This window comes from Teleopsis dalmanni, chromosome 1 (genome assembly GCF_002237135.1).
Source record: "Teleopsis dalmanni isolate 2A chromosome 1, ASM223713v2, whole genome shotgun sequence".
NCBI classification, from domain to species: Eukaryota; Metazoa; Arthropoda; class Insecta; order Diptera; family Diopsidae; genus Teleopsis; species Teleopsis dalmanni.
This window is the reverse complement of record NC_051846.1, coordinates 39852641-39875606: the sequence shown is the minus strand read 5'-3', so window position 1 is coordinate 39875606 and position 22966 is coordinate 39852641. Positions and strand designations below refer to the sequence as shown.

The window sequence follows — 22966 nt, the reverse complement described above, 5'->3', positions numbered from 1 at the left end:
AAGAACTTGGAAAACCTTAATGGTGCCACATTAAATGCATATGAGGATAGCTGTTAATTAAGCTCATTTAATTCTACCAAGAATATGCCTTGGTGGAACAATGAACTAAATAATCTCAGAAACACTATCAAAGAACTATTTAACTACTCACAGCGAACAGGCCTCAAAACGCAGAAGCTTCCAAAAATTCTTCGAATAGAAAGCACAACGGAGGTGGCATGACTCTGCCAGGTGATTTCAAAAGGCAATAGCCTTACTGCCACCAATCTCAAGCGAGAAGATGAAATTTTCAACGAAGGTAAAGAATACTTCTGGACGTACATATCCCAGGATCCTCTCCGACTATTGGGACAGAATCAGGCCACACTGAACCTGCTAAGACAATAAAGAAGGAAGATTTAAAGGCTGCCAAATGTATAATCACAATGCCTAGAATCAATTGGGCAATTAACTCGCTCAAACCACTCAAATCTGCAAGTACTGATAGTATCTTTCCGTCACTACTCCAAAAAGGAATTGAATAGCTACTAGGTCCGATAACTAGAATAGCTTAAGCATATTTATTTTTATTATTACATGTGCAAAAAAATCCTATATCTGTCAAAAATCTATCATTTTAAATAATTAGTTAAATAAAAGGAGTGAAATCCCTAAATTTCGTTTAAAATGTAAAAAAAAAACCAGCATTTTTTTAAATAAAAATTCTAACTCGATAAAATAAACTATTTTCTATATATCATGCTTCTCAATCCATACAACTAAAAAGCAACTCATTGGAACGCAAACTAAACATACTAGAAGTATTCATGCTATTTAGTGCTCATTAAAAACTATTTAATATATATAAGGGCAAATCCTTATAACATGCAATTTTCGCTAAATCTGATTTTTATTTTATTTTAAATAAATAAGCCACACTGCAGTAGAAAAAAATACGTAATAAGTTTTACTTAATAATTTTTTTGTTGTGCTGCAATTAAAAAAAATTAAATTTTTTTCTTAAAGGCTGGGGACTCATACTGCGAAGCTTTAAATAATAGCAAAAATATCAGCGTTAGCAGGAAATGTTGAATTAGCAAGAGGACAGGAAATAAATGCAAAACTTTTAGTATTTTTTTTTATATCATTAAATTTTTCATTTATTTATCATTTAATAGCAGGATTTGTTGAGCGTCATGAAAAAAATTCTTAAAAAAAAGGCAATAATTTTTTCCACGCATTTGCGATGACATTTCAGGCGAAGTTTGTTGGTTCTACTTGCTACTAAAGATGTTGCATACTTCGGGGCGAACGTCAGCCACATTTAAAAGCCAAAGATACTTTTTTAATCCTCGCAAATTAATTTCAATTAGTAGAACGCGTGCATAGTAAGCTAAATTATTATTTTTTTTTTCATACAATTTTTTTTTAAAAAGAAGCAAATTAAGCGCAATTTAATTTTAACATAAAAATATGACAACGCATTTTTTTTAAATTAATTTTTTAAAAAAAAAAAAAACAAATAAATTATTAACATGAGCGTTTTCATGAAATCTGCAATGTTTTTCTGAGTAGTTAAATTTTAACTTTAATATGTTTTGAAGCTTTATTATTAAATAATAATAAATATACCAGGATTAACATAATCCAAATTACTTATTGGTTTTTAATAAGAGATACCAGGATTGTATAAACCTTTCAAAAAAAAAAAAACAGAATCATCACAGGAATCCTAACAGGGCACTGTAAATTGAAATACCACCTGACAAGACTGGGTATACTTACGGATGCAAATTGTAGATTTTGTTAAAAGAATGAGGAGTCGGCCACACATGTGCTCTTAGAATGCCCTACGCTAATGCACATACGGAATGGGCTTCTAAGAATGTATATTCCTACGGAAGTGAAAATAAAACTATGTAAAGTGGGTTTCATACTACTTTTTTACTGACGCAACAGAGCTTAGAGACCTACTCTAAACCCAGAAGGGAGTACAATAGACCCGACGGTTGCAGTGCCACATCCCCTAATAATAATAATAATAATAAATATATTTTTTATTTTTTTTTCTGACTATGTTTTGTATATATTGTTATTTGTTCATTTGACTGTCAGTAAAAACTTAAAATATAATTTCCATTTTTTTATCTTTGAAATATATTTTACTCAGTGAAAATTCAAATTAAAAGCCAATCACAGTTGCAATAACGCCAAAAGTCTATTTTGGTATAACTATTGCTTGTCTTAAATGTCAGTTTAGCTATTTGCAAATAAAATCTGAAAAGTTGTTTTATTATCATTTCATTACCAAATTTTTTTTAACATTATATAAATGGAAAAAAAAATTTGATATAAAACGGAAACTCCATTTTCAACGCAAATATTTATCAATTTTTTCCGCTCCAATTTCTGCGGCAATCAAATATTAACAATTTCTCTTTTTGCATTTCATTTTACTATAGTTGGAAAATGTTATATAAAAAATGATTCCCTCAACCTTGGGCGTGGCTGCTACGCATATGCAACTACACAATGTTGTATAAATTCACATATCCTAAAAATCCCGTTTTATAAATTTAAATTAATTAAAGTCAAATTTAAAAATATTGTGTATATAGCGGAAGCCTTGGAGCAAAATAACCCAATAAAAAAAAATGAATTTTAATTTAAAAAATATTTTCAACATATACCATGTACAACAGAATTTTTTTCTGGTACTGACTGGTACTGACTTCTCACAATAAAACTAAAATAATTTTGCATAAAACTATATATTGTGTATATGGTAACTTAATGTATTATTGCGGATTAATTGCTTTGAGTGTATTTCACACTAACCTACAGATACGTGTGTGTAAATATGAAACGGGCACGCTCGACTGGCATAATGAAATGTAAACACATTTTCAATATCCTGTGCCTGTTTTAATAAAATGCATGTTTATGCCGTAAATTAATTATTATTTAAAATTATTACAGTTAATATATTTGACAACAGCATAAATTTCCTTTAAGCCTAAGCTACGCAGGATCAGTGTTGCCAGTGTTACCAGTGTTGCCATAACTGAAATATTTTGTTGTGCAATAAATGCATTAATGTTTGTTTAGGAGTTATCATAATTTATGCACTTCGCCTGTCCTCTTCTGCATTTGAAATACATAGTAATTATAATGGCATATAAAATACAGGATTATACTTTTAATTAGCGGTCTCTCTCATTAATATTTTATTCCGTAAAATTGTTTTATTTAGTTAATTTGCTTATTGTTAACGAATTTTAATTTCAACCAAAAAATTTTTATTTGGATTTATTTAAATGTCATGAACCGACTGTGTATGTTTTCAGTAGAAACAAACACTGAAATTCAGTTTATGAATATTTTTTCTATAAATTTAATGCAATATTCTACTTTATTGTAATTTATTAAAATGCAGTTATTAAAACAATCAACTCAAAAAACGACAGAAAAATTATTTATACTAAAAGAAAGCACGATTTAAAAAATAAAGTATTAACTGCACATCCTTTAATGCCTTAATATAATTCTCCTTACATTTCTGCGAAGAAATGTATGCTTCAAGAAACTTATGTCTTCAAAGCTCTAAGAAACATATCATCGTAGTACAAGTATTATAATATATTAATTAACTAAGTTTTATTTCAAAGCAATCGCATTACCCATAAATCGCAGTAGTACTCGTATAAAGAAGCATTATAAAAACTCATACTACAAGAAGTAGTATTAAGAGAACTCATTATATTGGTTGGAACTGTACTGACTCCCATGCTTATTAAACAATTCTTTCTAGGACTAGAAACCTGTGAAAATTAATTAAATTTAATTAAATATCAAATGACGCATTACCTATTGTTTTAACGAAAATAAAAAATCTATTATGACTATTAGAAAAGTATAAAAGGCAACTATCTTTACAGGAATGCTTTATTTTACTAAATAGTGCATACCTCATACCCCATGCTGAGAGATGTGGGTACTTAAAATAAAAATTTTTATCGACTTTGGTGACTATTAACAGTCTCTTCTTATCTCTATATATATACACCTTTTATGATTTTTTCTAAAATTTTTTTACTCTTTTATTATCAAACAATCAATTCATCAATTTTTCTATAAATCCATGTCTATGAAGTCATTATCATATTGTAATACTCAAGGTTTTTCTTCTGTTCTTCTATTAATGAATATAAAATTTATAGGTGAAATTATTAAATTTTGATAAGGAAGAATTAATACTACTTGTTATTCAATAAAATTGTTCAATATTATATGTGATTAAAGATGAATTAAAATAACATTCCTTTTATACCGTTATACCGTCCTTATTTGTTGGAAATATCATGTTAAAAAACGTCGACGATATATACAATTCAATATCTGAGTGTGAGGGGACTTTTTATAAATGATAATATGTTCAGCAGATAACTGCTTTTTTTAATATATTATCCTTGATTATACAAATAATACGAAGCCATCGTTCCACAAAAATTGTTGACAAAAAATATAACAATTGATGCTTCCTATTCATGAATCTATAATTATTATTTCAATGAAAGCATTTCAAGTCCCTCGCTGTTACAAAGGAAAATTCATTGAAGAAGTTAAAAGTCACATCTATTAGTTAAAGGTAGGGCTTTATATTAAGGAATGTAATTTAAAAAAAAATTGAAGGCAATGCCAATGAAAATATAGGTTTATGTATATAGGATTATATATTAAATGTATATAGGAAGCATTGACATAATTGTGTATAAATTAACCATAATAGAAAATATATAGATGACAAAATTAATTTTGAATTATGTGTTCTACACTAAATGTATACTAATTTTCGTTGGTTTGCAAAACAATCTGAACGGTCGTTAATACTCTTAGCTGACATATTCTAAAGACATATTCTAACTGATAGATTATTTCGGTTTTAAGCAACCCTAGACACTTAGTTTATGTATTGGTTACAATCATCCTATAAAAAAGTCTATCCTATTTCTTTACTTTATTTTTTTAAGTTCTGTTTTCTATCTTTAAAATATTATTTTAGTATATTTTGCATTTATATTGAGTTAAGGATTACAATTTTATAAAATATTTAAAAGAGACGGCAAAAGCTTTAGTCGGTAAACAATATTTTGATATTAAAATAAATTAATTATTTAATAATTAATTAATTATTAATAAATTCTCTGTATTTTCTAAAAGACTTTCCATAATTTTTTTTTGGCTGTGAAAGATATCGGTGACTTTAAAAGTAAAATATTGATAAACAAAAACAACTGAAACTAAAAAATGAAGCTTTAAAGATAATGACAAGGATAAAATTACTTGATATATTATTAATTACAATTTTTTTTGAATCTATTAAGAATTTTATAATTTCATTTACCATTGCAGATTTCAATAAAATATTAAAAAAAAAATCAAATCATTAACTTAAAAATCTTATATGATTAATGGTTATTATTTAATATATATGAATATAGTTTATTATAAAATAATAGTAAGAAGCGTAAAAGCAGTGCATACAATAAGGTTACCTGGTGATCAGCCGTTCAAAAACCCATAGCGTGCCAAAGCGACTTAAGGATGAATGTTTAGGGAAGGATTTTTAGTAATTTGTAGATATTTTTCATAATTTATTTTTTCAAGTATTTTTTTAAATAACAAGTCTTTGAAATTTTTGAAGATTTACTTAATAAATTTCATTTTTAAATTTTACACTTTATTTAAATTCTTTTTCAGCAGTTGAAATTTTTTTCTTCTATGATTTCTTCTTCATACGATAATTAAACCGAAAAACTTGTAATTAGCAAAAAACTTAAAATTCATAAGAAGCTGATTTTGGAGTTCAACTCAAGATAGTAGAAAAACTTAAAAAGATTGAAGTTTTTAGTAAAAAAAAATGGCAAATTTATTGTGAATTAGTGTCTGTGGATGTGTATGTTCAGTTAATGCATTTGTGTGTATATGTTATTATATATATGTAAATATGTATTATTAATATGTGTTTATGGTTTTTATATTTATATCAAACTAAAACTTAAAGCATTAGTTAGTATATATTTTTAAGTTGTTTAAAAAATTGCAATTTTTTATTGTCAAGAAAGTGTTTGCCAAAAAGTATACAATTTTTGAGTAGCTGAAACAGCTAAATAAAATAAAATAAGAAAAAATAATATTATCACGGAATATAGTTTTTCGTTTAAAATATATAATTTTTAATTTTTTGTATCAAACAACATAAAAATATATTGAAGTTATTGCATATAGGAATATGTATATAAGCCCAGCAAATGTTAATAACAAACTTCTTATATTTAGGCGTAAGTTTCAGCAAATTTTTTTTTAAATATTGGATATATTTTTTTAAGGAGAATATATATAAGTGGGGTACATTCATACTATACCTTTTACTTGTAACAAAGCAGTATATTTTATTTCGGCCGCTGGGTTTTTGGCCACACACGTATATTCGCCAGAGTGTGAAGCCGACAATGAGGGTATGCTTAGCAAGGAGGAATACTGATCTAACATTGTAACATTAGCGCCCAACAGATCTGGCAAAGGTTCACCATCCTTTAGCCAGAGCAATTTCAACGGAGGATCACCACGTGATACACCACAGACAGTGCGTGTACGCATACCTTCGGCAAGACCATCTTGAAAGTTGAATGGTTCTATTGTGGGTGGGACTGTAATAATACAGAAGAAAAGAAATAATTGACAAACATGTTAAAATAAATAAAAATATGAATGAAGTCCTGTTGTTCAATGCGCTGCGAAGTATCCTGCTGAAATGAATTTTTGTAATACGCTGATGTTAGACTTGCTGATATTAGATTGCTGAAAATGCTAAGAAAATGCCTAAGTAAAGGTTCAAGAAAACTCTGTAGTATTTTATTCCAAAATTTCGTAGATATTTTCTTTAATTGAGTTTTAAATTAAATTCAAATAAAATAAAAACTATTGCAGTTTTGTTTATTTTTCTTAATATTTTTGCTGTTTTTTTTTCAACAGTGTTTAAATTTTTCCATAAATTCTACAATTTTACAAACATTCCAAAAAGAGAAAAATTTCTAAATTTTTATTATGTTTATGACAAGATAAGGCAATAATTCAATAAGTTATTTTGAAATTGTATAAAAATATTTGATAGTGATAGAAAAAACTTCGATAAACTTTATAGTAACAATCTGCATTTATCTAGTAAAGTATATTAACAAATATATTACGAAATAAATGCATTTAAAGTAGAAAAAAATTTAAATTTGTACAAAAATCTCTAAAAAGTGTGTACTTAATTATTTTAGGGTAGCTCCTCTTAATAATTTTTCCAAAATAAACAAATAATGTGCATTCAACTAAGTTTTAGTTTATAATAAAGTGTTTAGAAACATTCAAAACAATATTTAACTCAAAAATTCAACTACATTTACATATTTCTTTAGGAAACATTCTGACAAAACATTTGCTTAATTAATTTCATTTAATATTGTATAAACAAAAAACAAAAATATATATATATTACCAAAAAAAAAAAATTTTTAGAATTAAAGGATAATAATATATCACACATATGTGGTATGTGTTCACTCATTTTTACCATTAACCAATAATGATTGCGAATTTTCCACTTCAGCTGCTAAATTACGTACAACGCAGGAATAGTTTCCAGTGTGGTCAGATCCTAAATTTTCAATGACTAATATACTATTATATTGATCGACTTGTTTAACGGACATATGTTGTGTTGGATCAATCGGTCGATTATCCTTGCGCCATGTTATAGTTAATGGTAAGTCTCCCTTTACCACTGAGCAGGTTAGTGAAGCGCGATCACCCATATTCAGTTGTAAGATAGAAGTTTGGAATGGACTCAGTTTCGGTGGCACTGTGAAAATTATTTATATTTCGCATAATTATAAAGAGACTTAATAGTTCTTATTAACCTGTTATATATGTACTCTATATGTTATAAAATAATATTGAGACTATGAAAAAATGTATAAACGTATTGCGCTTAAACCAAAAAATAAACAACATAATATGTTCTGCATATTTTAGAAGAAACATCTTTCTTTTAAAGATATTATTAAATTATTATTAAATTTTATTGATATGAAAACAACATAATACGATAATTAAAGTAAATAAATATAATAAAGAAAGGGAATACAATTGTAGCCCCATTTTCCCAACGTTTGCATACAGTGATATATAAAACTGAAAGATATGATAATATATTTATTGGAAAAAAATTAATTCAACAAAATTGCTTTGGGCTTATGATTATATTATGTTTATAAAATTAATGATTAACTGTTATTATTAATCCCTTCTGTAGGATAACAAATAGTTTCACAAATAACTTATTATGTGGACGGGAGAAACAAAATCTACTTGAACACTGGAGAGCCCAAACAGGCACGCGACAAACAAAAGGATTCAATAATCATGAACACATCAAAGTTGATGCTATCCTTGACTTTAGCATAAACGATATTAAAATCTGCACTGAACTTCTTACAGGAGACTGTAGACTTTATTATCACATGAAGATTATAGGTGCGTTAGAAACAGATTCCTATCAACTCTGTCAGGAATATAAAGAAATATCAGTATATATCCTATGCAACTGCCCAGCGGCGGCAAAACGGAGACTCGACTACCTTGGAAGCAGGGTCTTAGTCCCAAATCAAATAGGTAAAATTCAGCCCACAACAATTACAAGATTTATATATAGGCTAAAATTGTTTTAGCTGTGCCTTTAGGCGCACAATAGATATTTTAGGTTGGGTTGCATTCATGGCGTATTATTTAATAAAACAAAAATAAATAAATAATTATTATTAATACAATATATTTATGCGCTCAAAGCACTCTTGTTAATCTAAATTTTTTCCAATAAATATATTATTATATCCTTCAGATTAATTTTTCACATCTATTAATATATTACACATAATAAATTATTACTCAATGAGAAACATAAGAGGAAGAGTAGAAATAGATATATAGCGTGATTAATAAATAATAAAAATATATTTTAGCGATATATAAAAATGCGTTCCGTCTTCCACTTCAGCATATATACAATAAATACATATTTATAAAAAAAATCACCACAGGTATAAAAAAAATTAATATAATATATTGGTACACATACCATAAATGTTAAATAAGTATTTCAAAAGATATTCTCACTTTACTTAATATTATTTAGAAGCATAAGAATTTACACAATAAAATATTTTTTAAGTTGAATTATTATAAAATAATTGAAGTAGCATTTCCTTAGTACGAAGAATCAAAGTGGATTTTTTATCTTCTTTAATAAAAAAAAGTTTTTAATTTTGTTGAACATTTCTCAGTTTTTCATCTCATTAAAATATTTTATAATTATAAAAAATTACAAAGTAAGCAAAAAATCCTTTAGCTTCAGTAGCACTTTTTATTCCTCTTCTATGGGAGGTGTACTCCAAAGCATTACTTTTTTAATTTTATTAAAATAATATTTTTATCGTTATATTTCTCTAATTATTCTCTTTTTGCTAAGTCCTTTGATATAATTAGTTGGCATAAACAGAAAACTCACAAACAAAAAAAAATAATAATAATAAATTAGTTGGTATAATTCTAAAATGTAGGGAATAAATGTTTAATGAAGTGTTTTGTTTTTTGTTCAAATTATTTAAAATTCTTATTAACTAATTTAGTGGATTAGTACTAAAACATAAGCTTGGGAAAAAGATATGACTATTTTAGTAAACGAGTTTTCAATAAAAGAGAAAAATTGAATTGATGTGTGTAATATATAAATCTTTTAAAAGATTTTACAAAATGTCAACTTGCCATAACGATTTGGGAAGGGATTGTAGTCGAGTCAGCTATTCTGTTTATATTTCGTCAAAGGACAATGTGACGACATAGTTTCAATAAACATGTTACGTTTAATTAAATGTAATTAAATTAAATTAAATTAACTAAATTAATTAAAAACATATCTAATAAAACCTATACTTTGTATTATAAAAATTAAATTACAATCAAGCATTTTTTTAATCCAATTTGATCATAATCAAAATAATTTACAAGATTTTAATGTCATTAAACGATATTCAAATGATCCCAAAACATGATGAAGCTGATACGGATTAAATATTCTGATACAGTTAATAATTATTTTCTGTTTTCATATCGTGTGATATCTAATATGAAATAAAATCATTGAAATAAAAAGTTTTTGCGTATATTATTCTCAAAGCCTTTATTGTTGAGCAATTCCCTATGAGGGAGGAACCTATTTTATATATTTTCCAAGTGCCTGTTTTAACGCTGTGTCTTTAATAATCCAAAATACTGTAATTATCATTCGAAATTAAAACATTTAGCTATTATTGTCTTAATTAAATTAATGTCTATAATTTAATATAATTTCATTAATAAAACCACATTGAATGTAGTGTTCAATTGTATTGATTCATATTTATTGAGCTGAGGTCCCCAAAAAGTTTGGTTGCTACTGAAATAACTATCAGTGAACATGTATACTATATCGAATAATAAGAAAAAACTCGACAAAACTCTAAACTTTTCCTGTAAATTTGTACTGTTTATATGCAAATTTCTGAGTTCTTACAATTTTAAGTTTATTAAAAAGAAAACGAAGTTGGATCACGTGAATAATAACATACCATGGATAGTTTTTAAGTTTCTTACAAAAGGACTGGTATTGACTTTTCACATGCTGTCGGACCTATACATCAGTTATTATGCAATTACTACCTATTCGACATATCAAAATGGAGCTATGCAATACCAAGTAATTGCTTACTGTATCTATATAATTCGGTCCATTTCTTTATATCGATGTTATTATGTACTGCATTTTCAAAAAGTGTATTCTGTCTTTACAAAATTATGTAACGATCTGATTGGAGTAGTGAATGAACTATTTCTGATGACAAATTTCAAATTAAGTTGCGATAAATTTATTTTGCGATTAAATATACTTAAACTTTTTTTTATTGCCTTTCTGTCATATTTTGTTGATTATTTGGCACCATTGGAATTTTATAAACATATGTATGCTATCTTCTTTCTTATGTATCAAACATTTCAACTGATTGTGTTAGCTCTCCATCGAAATATAATTAGATATCTAAAAAGTTTGCCAAGTCAATTCCAAACTGAAACTGAGCTTAAGTACTATCTCCGGACACTGAAGCATTTCATTCGAGTGTACAAAAAATTAGATGCTATAGAAAGAAATTTCGCTAATAACACAAAATGGTTTCTGTACATTACTTATTCGAATATGTTGAGCATAGTCCACAATGTTTATCTTTTGATCCATTGTAGCATGTATGGTTCGGAGAAAAATGATTTTCTAAATACATTCGAAATCGGACTTCTTTTGGCTTTACTTGTTTACATGCCAAGTATATGTGGAAATACACTCAATATATACATTGTTTCTTTACTTCATGAATATATTGAATTGGAAAAGAAATTATTTCATGAATTTATTCTCATGATGTATTTAAAACAAAATCATATTTTTGATTGTGAATTCGCATCTGGTACAAATATTTCTACACCTCAGTATCAGGTAAAGAAGAGATTTTATATTTTCCATTACTGTTCATGTAATATATTGTATTTAATTTCAGATTAATGTGCTGCTTATAGAAAGAAATCTTCATATTGCCAGCTGCTCTATCTATAATATTTGTGGAATTAATTTTGATAGAAGTTTTAGTTTTGGTTATATTATAGATTTTATACTTTTTGCAATAACATTCACTCAATATTTTGCTGCTTATGATTCGACCGGAAAATGTCAAATGTAGACATTTTAATAACATTTTTGTTATTTAATTTTAAATAACCGTCTATGTATATGTATGTGCACAATTAATTAAAATAAAGAAGGTTTTTTAATACTAATACAAAGTTAAAGATTTTTGAAACATTATTGATTTGGCTTATTTCTATTTTAGTATGAGATATTAGGGTGCCATTAATTTTCGAAAGTCGGAAAATTGCCCGGGGCACCCCCCAGATCGGTTCATTTTACTAAAAAAATAATCTGTGTAAAGTTTTAGTTCAATTGGATAAGTGGAAATGGTGCCCCAAGAGCGTCAAAGTTTGGAAAATAACGATTTTTTCCATAAAATTCATCTTTGATAGCTTATATCTCCGACATATATAATTTTACATAAAAACTGTCTTCCTAAAAGTTATAGACCTATTAAAAATAGGTTTCACTCATACAAAGTTTTTCTGTATTTCTAATAGTTAATGAATAAAAGCAAATACAAGCTAAGTCACCCGATTTCTAAAAAAAAAAAATTAATATTTCTAAAAAATTTAAAATAAATTCAATGTATCTAAAATTTAATATTTCTTCTAATAAAAAGGTACTAATTCTAATTCTAGTTTTAGTTACAATTGTTGGAGCAAAGTATCCTTATTACAATTTGGAAAACGACGGCGGTAATCGTTAACAATTTTTAAAATGTACTGTTTTTGATTCTCATTTTTTGTTAAAATTGGATTATAGTCCAGCATTAGTTTCACTCCTCGCTCTGCCGTATCGTTTACTACTTTCAAGCTTAAAAGCGTTTTTTTAGCTTGAATAAAACTAAGGTCTTCAGACCATTTTGTAGGACATACTTTCAAAAAGTCATCGCACAACTTAAAACGATTAAAAATGTTTTTAGTATGTTTGCATACAAACTGTTCAACTCCCTTTTCGATGAATTCAGTTATTTTTGCACGATCTATTAATACTCTCTTGTTGTCCATGCCATCACTTTCTATATTCAAATTCAAAACCATCTTTTTCTTTGTTTCAGGCGGTATACTTGAATCGAAAAATGCCAAACCAACAAGCTCAGAGCTTAAATACCACAGATGATTACATAATTTCTCCAAAGTAGCTCTAGATATATCTTCATCAATTTTTTCATATTGACTGAGAGTAGTTAGAAGGTTAAAATCTTGGAATGGAGCTTTGACTGATGACGAAGCATTAAACCACACTTCAACATACACTTTAATAATAAATATAGATATATCGCAAAGAGCATTTTCTTTTTCTGTAGATAATTTAAACTCTTTCCTAAATAAAAACATTTTTAATGCATACATGGCTTTCGCCATCCATCTTGCATGATGTATAGCCCCAGGAGATCGAAACTTTATGCTGCAGTTCGGCTTTTCTCCTAAAAATATTAATGCAAGATCAAGAAGTTCCTTATAATCATCTCTTGGTTGGTTATCCTTACGAATCTTATAAAGGAAACTTGTAATTCGTAACACATCATCCATATTTAACGATTTTCTTACTTTTTCATTTTCTAAGCCGACTGTAAACTTATCAACGTTTATTTTCGGCCAAAACTTCTGAAATCGTTGAAATAGTTCAACATTTGGGCTTTCAGACTTTACACTTTTTAATGTAATCACTTTGAATTAAAATTCACTTCGCATTCCAATGAATAATACAGAAACTCACTTATGTATATAACTCTACAAGTATTGGACTTATTTTGTAGCAAATTTAGTAGACAATTCATTCATTGAACTTACCTAAATTTAATAGGGAGATTTCAGCTTGTATTTGCTTTTATTCAATAACTATTAGAGATACAGAAAAACTTTGTATGAGTGAATTGTTTATTTTTAATAGATCTATAACATTTAGGAAGACAGTTTTTATGTAAAATTAAATATGTCGAAGATATAAGCTATCAAAGATGAATTTTATGGAAAAAATCGTTATTTTCCAAACTTTGACGCTCTTGGGGCACCATTTCCACTTATCCAATTGAAATAAAACTTTACACAGATTATTTTTTTAGTAAAATGAACCGATCTGGGGGGTGCCGTCAACCGATTTCACGAAAAAAAAATTGCCCATATACCTTAATGGCACCCTAATGAGATATAGTATAGTTATCTCTACCAAGATAACTATTTTTTAATATAAAAAATCATTAATCCTTAAATCACCAAAAGTTGCCTATTCAGAATTCTAGTTTGACTTAAATGATATTCCGTTTTCTGTAATTAATTTTCTTGACCGAAAAACCTTTATTAGATACACAATGAGTGTAACTTTATATATATTTATCAGGTTTTTGCAACAATTTGTATTGCACATAAGGACATCATAAATACATTATAAGTATTAACTAGACCTATACAAATAAGAAAAAATGACAAGGCTCTAAGTCTATTTTGAAAAGTTTTTTTTCAAATATTTGAGATTTCTTAACAGATTTCAAATTAAAAAAATAAAAATACAAAAAAAAAATTATGAACTCTTGCATAGTTGCAAATGTCGTTAAGTATAATATATAAGAAATCTAAAACTATATGGGAATGGTGTTGGATTAAATTATTTACTGTCAACCTGTAGTTTATAATTTTCTGTTTTCTGTTACTTTGATGTTTGACACTGAATTCTGATATGTTAAGATCTTGCCTTAAAATTGAACTCATTAAATTAATAACTGTAATTATCATTCGAAATTAAGACATTTAGTTAATATCGTCTTAATTAAATTAATGGTTTATAATTTAATATAATATCATCAATAAAATCACATTGAATGTGGTGTTCAATTGTATTGATTCATATTTACTGAGCTGAGGTCCCCAAAAAGTTTAGTTGCTACTGAAATAACTATCAGTGAACATGTATACTATATCTAATAATAAGAAAAAACTCGACAAGACTCTAAACTTTTCCTGTAAATTTTTACTGTTTATATGCAAATTTCTTAGTTCTTACAAATTTATGTATAATAAAGAGGAAATGAAGTTGGATCACGTGAATAATAACATATCATGGATAGTTTTTAAATTTCTTACAAAAGTACTTGTATTGGTTGTGCAAATAATGTCGGACTTATACGCCAGTTATTCTGGAATTACTACCTATACAAGATATGAAAATGGATATATGCAATACGAAGTAATTGCCTATTGTGTCTATATAATTCGGTCCATTTCTTTATATCGATGTTATTATGTACTGCATTTTCAAAAACCGTATTCTGTCTTTAAAAATTTGTGTAACGATCTAATAGAAGTAGTGAATGAACTATTTCTGATGACAAATTTTAAATTAAGTTGCGATAAATTTATTCTGTTATTAAATATATTTAAACTGTTCTCTATACCGTTTTTGTCATACCTTGTTGATTACTTGGCACCATTGGAATTTTATAAATATATGTTTGCAATCTTCTTTCTTATGTATCAAATATTTCAACTGATTGTATTAGCTCTCCATCGAAATATAATTAGATATCTAAAAAGTTTGCCAATTGAATTCCAAACTGAAGCTGAGCTTAAGTACTATCTCCGGACACTGAAGCATTTCATTCGAGTGTACAAAAAATTAGATGCTATAGAAAGAAATTTCGCTAATAACACAAAATGGTTTCTGTACATTACTTATTCGAATATAATGAGCATAGTCCACAATGTTTATCTTTTGATCCATTGTAGCATGTATGGTACAGAAACAGGATATTATGTAACTATGATCGAATTCAAGATTTTTTTGGCTTTAGGGACTTACATGCCAAGTATATCTGGAAATACACTAAATATATTCATTGTGTCCTTACTTCATGAATATATTGAATTGGAAAAGAAGTTGTTTCATGAATTTATTCTCATGATGTATTTAAAACAAAATTACATTTTTGATTGTGAATTCGCATCTGGTACAAATATTTCTACACCTCAGTATCAAGTAAAGAAGAGATTTTATGTTTTCCATTACTGTTCATGTAATATATTTTATTTAATTTCAGATAAATGTGCTGCTTATAGAAAGAAGTCTACATACTGCCAGCTGCTCTATCTATAATATTTGTGGAATTAATTTTGATAGAAGTTTTAGTTTTGGTTATATTATAGATTTTATACTTTTTGCAATAACATTCACTCAATATTTTGCTGCTTATGATTCGACCGGAGAATGTCAAATGTAAACAGTTTAATACCATTTTTGTTAGTTAATTTTAAATAACCATCTATGTATATGTATGTGTACGATTAATTAAATTAAAACATGTTTTCTAGTACTAATACAAAGTTAAAGATTTTATAAACATTATTGATTTGGCTTATTTCTATTTTAATATGAGATATAGTATAGTTATCTCTACCAAGATAACTATTTTTTAATATAAAGAAATCATTAATCCTTAAATCACCAAAAGTTGCCTATTCAGAATTCTAGTTTGACTTAAATGATATTCCGTTTTCTGTAATTAATTTTCTTGACCGAAAAACCTTTATTAGATACACAATGAGTGTGGCTTTATATATATTTACCAGGTTTTTGCAACAATTTGTATTGCACATAAGGACATCATAAATACATTATAAGTATTAACTAGACCTATACAAATAAGAAAAAATGACAAGGCTCTAAGTCTTTTTTGAAAAGTGTTTTTACAATTATTTGAGATTATCTTAACAGATTTCAAATTAAAAAAATAAAAATACAAAAAAAAAATTATGAACTCTTGAATAGTTGCAAATGCCGTTAAGCATAATATAAGAGATCTAAAACCATATGGGAATGGTGTTGGATTAAATAATTAACTGTGAACCTGTAGGTTATAATTTTCTGTTTTCTAGTACTTTGATGTTTGACACTGAATTCTGATATGTTAAGATCTTGCCTTAAAATTGAACTCATTAAATTAATAACTGTAATTACCATTCGAAATTAAAACATTTAGCTATTAGCGTCTTAATTAAATTAATGTCTATAATTTAATATAATTTCATTAATAAAACCACATTGAATGTAGTGTTCAATTGTATTGATTCATATTTATTGAGCTGAGGTCCCCAAAAAGTTTGGTTGCTACTGAAATAACTATCAGTGAACATGTATACTATATCGAATAATAAGAAAAAACTCGACAAAACTCTAAACTTTTCCTGTAAATTTGTACTGTTTATATGCAAATTTCTGAGTTCTTACAATTTTAAGTTTATTAAAAAGAAAACGAAGTTGGATCACGTGAATAATAACATACCATGGATAGTTTTTAAGTTTCTTACAAAAGGACTGGTATTGACTTTTCACATGCTGTCGGACCTATACATCAGTTATTATGCAATTACTACCTATTCGACATATCAAAATGGAGCTATGCAATACCAAGTAATTGCTTACTGTATCTATATAATTCGGTCCATTTCTTTATATCGATGTTATTATGTACTGCATTTTCAAAAAGTGTATTCTGTCTTTACAAAATTATGTAACGATCTGATTGGAGTAGTGAATGAACTATTTCTGATGACAAATTTCAAATTAAGTTGCGATAAATTTATTTTGCGATTAAATATACTTAAACTTTTTTTTATTGCCTTTCTGTCATATTTTGTTGATTATTTGGCACCATTGGAATTTTATAAACATATGTATGCTATCTTCTTTCTTATGTATCAAACATTTCAACTGATTGTGTTAGCTCTCCATCGAAATATAATTAGATATCTAAAAAGTTTGCCAAGTCAATTCCAAACTGAAACTGAGCTTAAGTACTATCTCCGGACACTGAAGCATTTCATTCGAGTGTACAAAAAATTAGATGCTATAGAAAGAAATTTCGCTAATAACACAAAATGGTTTCTGTACATTACTTATTCGAATATGTTGAGCATAGTCCACAATGTTTATCTTTTGATCCATTGTAGCATGTATGGTTCGGAGAAAAATGATTTTCTAAATACATTCGAAATCGGACTTCTTTTGGCTTTACTTGTTTACATGCCAAGTATATGTGGAAATACACTCAATATATACATTGTTTCTTTACTTCATGAATATATTGAATTGGAAAAGAAATTATTTCATGAATTTATTCTCATGATGTATTTAAAACAAAATCATATTTTTGATTGTGAATTCGCATCTGGTACAAATATTTCTACACCTCAGTATCAGGTAAAGAAGAGATTTTATATTTTCCATTACTGTTCATGTAATATATTGTATTTAATTTCAGATTAATGTGCTGCTTATAGAAAGAAATCTTCATATTGCCAGCTGCTCTATCTATAATATTTGTGGAATTAATTTTGATAGAAGTTTTAGTTTTGGTTATATTATAGATTTTATACTTTTTGCAATAACATTCACTCAATATTTTGCTGCTTATGATTCGACCGGAAAATGTCAAATGTAGACATTTTAATAACATTTTTGTTATTTAATTTTAAATAACCGTCTATGTATATGTATGTGCACAATTAATTAAAATAAAGAAGGTTTTTTAATACTAATACAAAGTTAAAGATTTTTGAAACATTATTGATTTGGCTTATTTCTATTTTAGTATGAGATATTAGGGTGCCATTAATTTTCGAAAGTCGGAAAATTGCCCGGGGCACCCCCCAGATCGGTTCATTTTACTAAAAAAATAATCTGTGTAAAGTTTTAGTTCAATTGGATAAGTGGAAATGGTGCCCCAAGAGCGTCAAAGTTTGGAAAATAACGATTTTTTCCATAAAATTCATCTTTGATAGCTTATATCTCCGACATATATAATTTTACATAAAAACTGTCTTCCTAAAAGTTATAGACCTATTAAAAATAGGTTTCACTCATACAAAGTTTTTCTGTATTTCTAATAGTTAATGAATAAAAGCAAATACAAGCTAAGTCACCCGATTTCTAAAAAAAAAAAATTAATATTTCTAAAAAATTTAAAATAAATTCAATGTATCTAAAATTTAATATTTCTTCTAATAAAAAGGTACTAATTCTAATTCTAGTTTTAGTTACAATTGTTGGAGCAAAGTATCCTTATTACAATTTGGAAAACGACGGCGGTAATCGTTAACAATTTTTAAAATGTACTGTTTTTGATTCTCATTTTTTGTTAAAATTGGATTATAGTCCAGCATTAGTTTCACTCCTCGCTCTGCCGTATCGTTTACTACTTTCAAGCTTAAAAGCGTTTTTTTAGCTTGAATAAAACTAAGGTCTTCAGACCATTTTGTAGGACATACTTTCAAAAAGTCATCGCACAACTTAAAACGATTAAAAATGTTTTTAGTATGTTTGCATACAAACTGTTCAACTCCCTTTTCGATGAATTCAGTTATTTTTGCACGATCTATTAATACTCTCTTGTTGTCCATGCCATCACTTTCTATATTCAAATTCAAAACCATCTTTTTCTTTGTTTCAGGCGGTATACTTGAATCGAAAAATGCCAAACCAACAAGCTCAGAGCTTAAATACCACAGATGATTACATAATTTCTCCAAAGTAGCTCTAGATATATCTTCATCAATTTTTTCATATTGACTGAGAGTAGTTAGAAGGTTAAAATCTTGGAATGGAGCTTTGACTGATGACGAAGCATTAAACCACACTTCAACATACACTTTAATAATAAATATAGATATATCGCAAAGAGCATTTTCTTTTTCTGTAGATAATTTAAACTCTTTCCTAAATAAAAACATTTTTAATGCATACATGGCTTTCGCCATCCATCTTGCATGATGTATAGCCCCAGGAGATCGAAACTTTATGCTGCAGTTCGGCTTTTCTCCTAAAAATATTAATGCAAGATCAAGAAGTTCCTTATAATCATCTCTTGGTTGGTTATCCTTACGAATCTTATAAAGGAAACTTGTAATTCGTAACACATCATCCATATTTAACGATTTTCTTACTTTTTCATTTTCTAAGCCGACTGTAAACTTATCAACGTTTATTTTCGGCCAAAACTTCTGAAATCGTTGAAATAGTTCAACATTTGGGCTTTCAGACTTTACACTTTTTAATGTAATCACTTTGAATTAAAATTCACTTCGCATTCCAATGAATAATACAGAAACTCACTTATGTATATAACTCTACAAGTATTGGACTTATTTTGTAGCAAATTTAGTAGACAATTCATTCATTGAACTTACCTAAATTTAATAGGGAGATTTCAGCTTGTATTTGCTTTTATTCAATAACTATTAGAGATACAGAAAAACTTTGTATGAGTGAATTGTTTATTTTTAATAGATCTATAACATTTAGGAAGACAGTTTTTATGTAAAATTAAATATGTCGAAGATATAAGCTATCAAAGATGAATTTTATGGAAAAAATCGTTATTTTCCAAACTTTGACGCTCTTGGGGCACCATTTCCACTTATCCAATTGAAATAAAACTTTACACAGATTATTTTTTTAGTAAAATGAACCGATCTGGGGGGTGCCGTCAACCGATTTCACGAAAAAAAAATTGCCCATATACCTTAATGGCACCCTAATGAGATATAGTATAGTTATCTCTACCAAGATAACTATTTTTTAATATAAAAAATCATTAATCCTTAAATCACCAAAAGTTGCCTATTCAGAATTCTAGTTTGACTTAAATGATATTCCGTTTTCTGTAATTAATTTTCTTGACCGAAAAACCTTTATTAGATACACAATGAGTGTAACTTTATATATATTTATCAGGTTTTTGCAACAATTTGTATTGCACATAAGGACATCATAAATACATTATAAGTATTAACTAGACCTATACAAATAAGAAAAAATGACAAGGCTCTAAGTCTATTTTGAAAAGTTTTTTTTCAAATATTTGAGATTTCTTAACAGATTTCAAATTAAAAAAATAAAAATACAAAAAAAAAATTATGAACTCTTGCATAGTTGCAAATGTCGTTAAGTATAATATATAAGAAATCTAAAACTATATGGGAATGGTGTTGGATTAAATTATTTACTGTCAACCTGTAGTTTATAATTTTCTGTTTTCTGTTACTTTGATGTTTGACACTGAATTCTGATATGTTAAGATCTTGCCTTAAAATTGAACTCATTAAATTAATAACTGTAATTATCATTCGAAATTAAGACATTTAGTTAATATCGTCTTAATTAAATTAATGGTTTATAATTTAATATAATATCATCAATAAAATCACATTGAATGTGGTGTTCAATTGTATTGATTCATATTTACTGAGCTGAGGTCCCCAAAAAGTTTAGTTGCTACTGAAATAACTATCAGTGAACATGTATACTATATCTAATAATAAGAAAAAACTCGACAAGACTCTAAACTTTTCCTGTAAATTTTTACTCTTTATATGTAAATTTCTGAGTTCCTACAAATTTATGTATAATAAAAAGGAAATGAAGTTGGATAACGTGAATAATAACATACCATGGATAGTTTTTAAATTTCTTACAAAAGGACTTGTATTGATTTTTCACATAATGTTGGACCTGTACATCAGTTATTCTGCAATTACTACCTATACAACTTATGAAAAAGGAGATATGCAATATCAAGTAATTGCCTTCTGTATCTATATAATTCGGTCCATTTCTTTATATCGATGTTATTATGTACTGCATTTTCAAAAAGTGTATTCTGTCTTTACAAAATTATGTAACGATCTGATTGGAGTAGTGAATGAACTATTTCTGATGACAAATTTCAAATTAAGTTGCGATAAATTTATTTTGCGATTAAATATACTTAAACTTTTTTTTATTGCCTTTCTGTCATATTTTGTTGATTATTTGGCACCATTGGAATTTTATAAACATATGTATGCTATCTTCTTTCTTATGTATCAAACATTTCAACTGATTGTGTTAGCTCTCCATCGAAATATAATTAGATATCTAAAAAGTTTGCCAAGTCAATTCCAAACTGAAACTGAGCTTAAGTACTATCTCCGGACACTGAAGCATTTCATTCGAGTGTACAAAAAATTAGATGCTATAGAAAGAAATTTCGCTAATAACACAAAATGGTTTCTGTACATTACTTATTCGAATATGTTGAGCATAGTCCACAATGTTTATCTTTTGATCCATTGTAGCATGTATGGTTCAGTAAAAAGGGATATGCTAACTACATTCGAATACAGACTTCTTTTGGCTTTACTTGTTTACATGCCAAGTATATGTGGAAATACACTCAATATATACATTGTGTCTTTACTTCATGAATATATTGAATTGGAAAAGAAGTTATTTCATGAATTTATTCTCATGATGTATTTAAAACAAAATCACATTTTTGATTGTGAATTCGCATCTGGTACAAATATTTCAAAACCTCAGTATCAGGTAAAGAAAAGATTTTATGTTTTCCATTACCGTTCATGTAATATATTGTATTTAATTTCAGATTAATGTGCTGCTTATAGAAAGAAGTCTACGTACTGCCAGCTGCTCTATCCATAATATTTGTGGAGTTAATTTTGACAGAAGTTTCAGTTTTGGTTATGTTATAGACTTTGTACTTTCTGCAATAACGTTCACTCAATATTTTGCTGCTTATGATTCGACCGGAGAATGTCAAGTGTAAAAATTTTAAGAACATTTTTGTTATTTAATTTTAAATAATCATCTATGTATATGTATGTGCACAATTAATTAAATTAAAAAAGGTCTCTTAATACTAATACAAAGTTAATGATTTTTGAAACATTATTCATTTGGCTTATTTCTACTTTAATATAAGAAATATTATGGTTATTTCTACCGAAACTTTAATCAGCTTGAATGCTTTATTTATAAAAAGCCATTAATTCTTAAATCACCTAAAATTTTCTATTCTGGCTTCTAAGTTTTTTGATGTGCTAATCAATTCTTTATGTAACCATGCAATAAATTTCATTGATCAATCAACATATTCATCAGATATGGTTCCATTTAACTTTCCATGTTTTTGAAGCTGATGTTTCCACCAATTGAAACATATGCCACAACCTGGACTGGAGATTCAACTTCCTTACCGCATTGTTAATGCAGTATGTATATGAATCTTTACTATAGGTAATGTTACTTATTTCAGCACAGTAATTATCCAATTATTATTTATGCTATAGTTTATTTTATTAGTGTTGACAGCGATTCCGCAAATTTAATACTTAA

The 22966-nt window shown here is 27.3% G+C and overlaps 1 protein-coding gene across 1 annotated transcript in view; it reads right to left on the bottom strand.

The window, feature by feature from the left end:
- Nucleotides 1-22966, bottom strand: part of LOC119675073 (Down syndrome cell adhesion molecule-like protein Dscam2) — a 186431-nt gene that overhangs the window by 19170 nt on the left and 144295 nt on the right. Inside the window, exon 10 of the mRNA XM_038086262.1 lies at nucleotides 6405-6689. Within this exon, the coding sequence (XP_037942190.1) occupies nucleotides 6405-6689 (285 nt within the window). The remainder of the gene's footprint in view (nucleotides 1-6404; nucleotides 6690-22966) is intronic.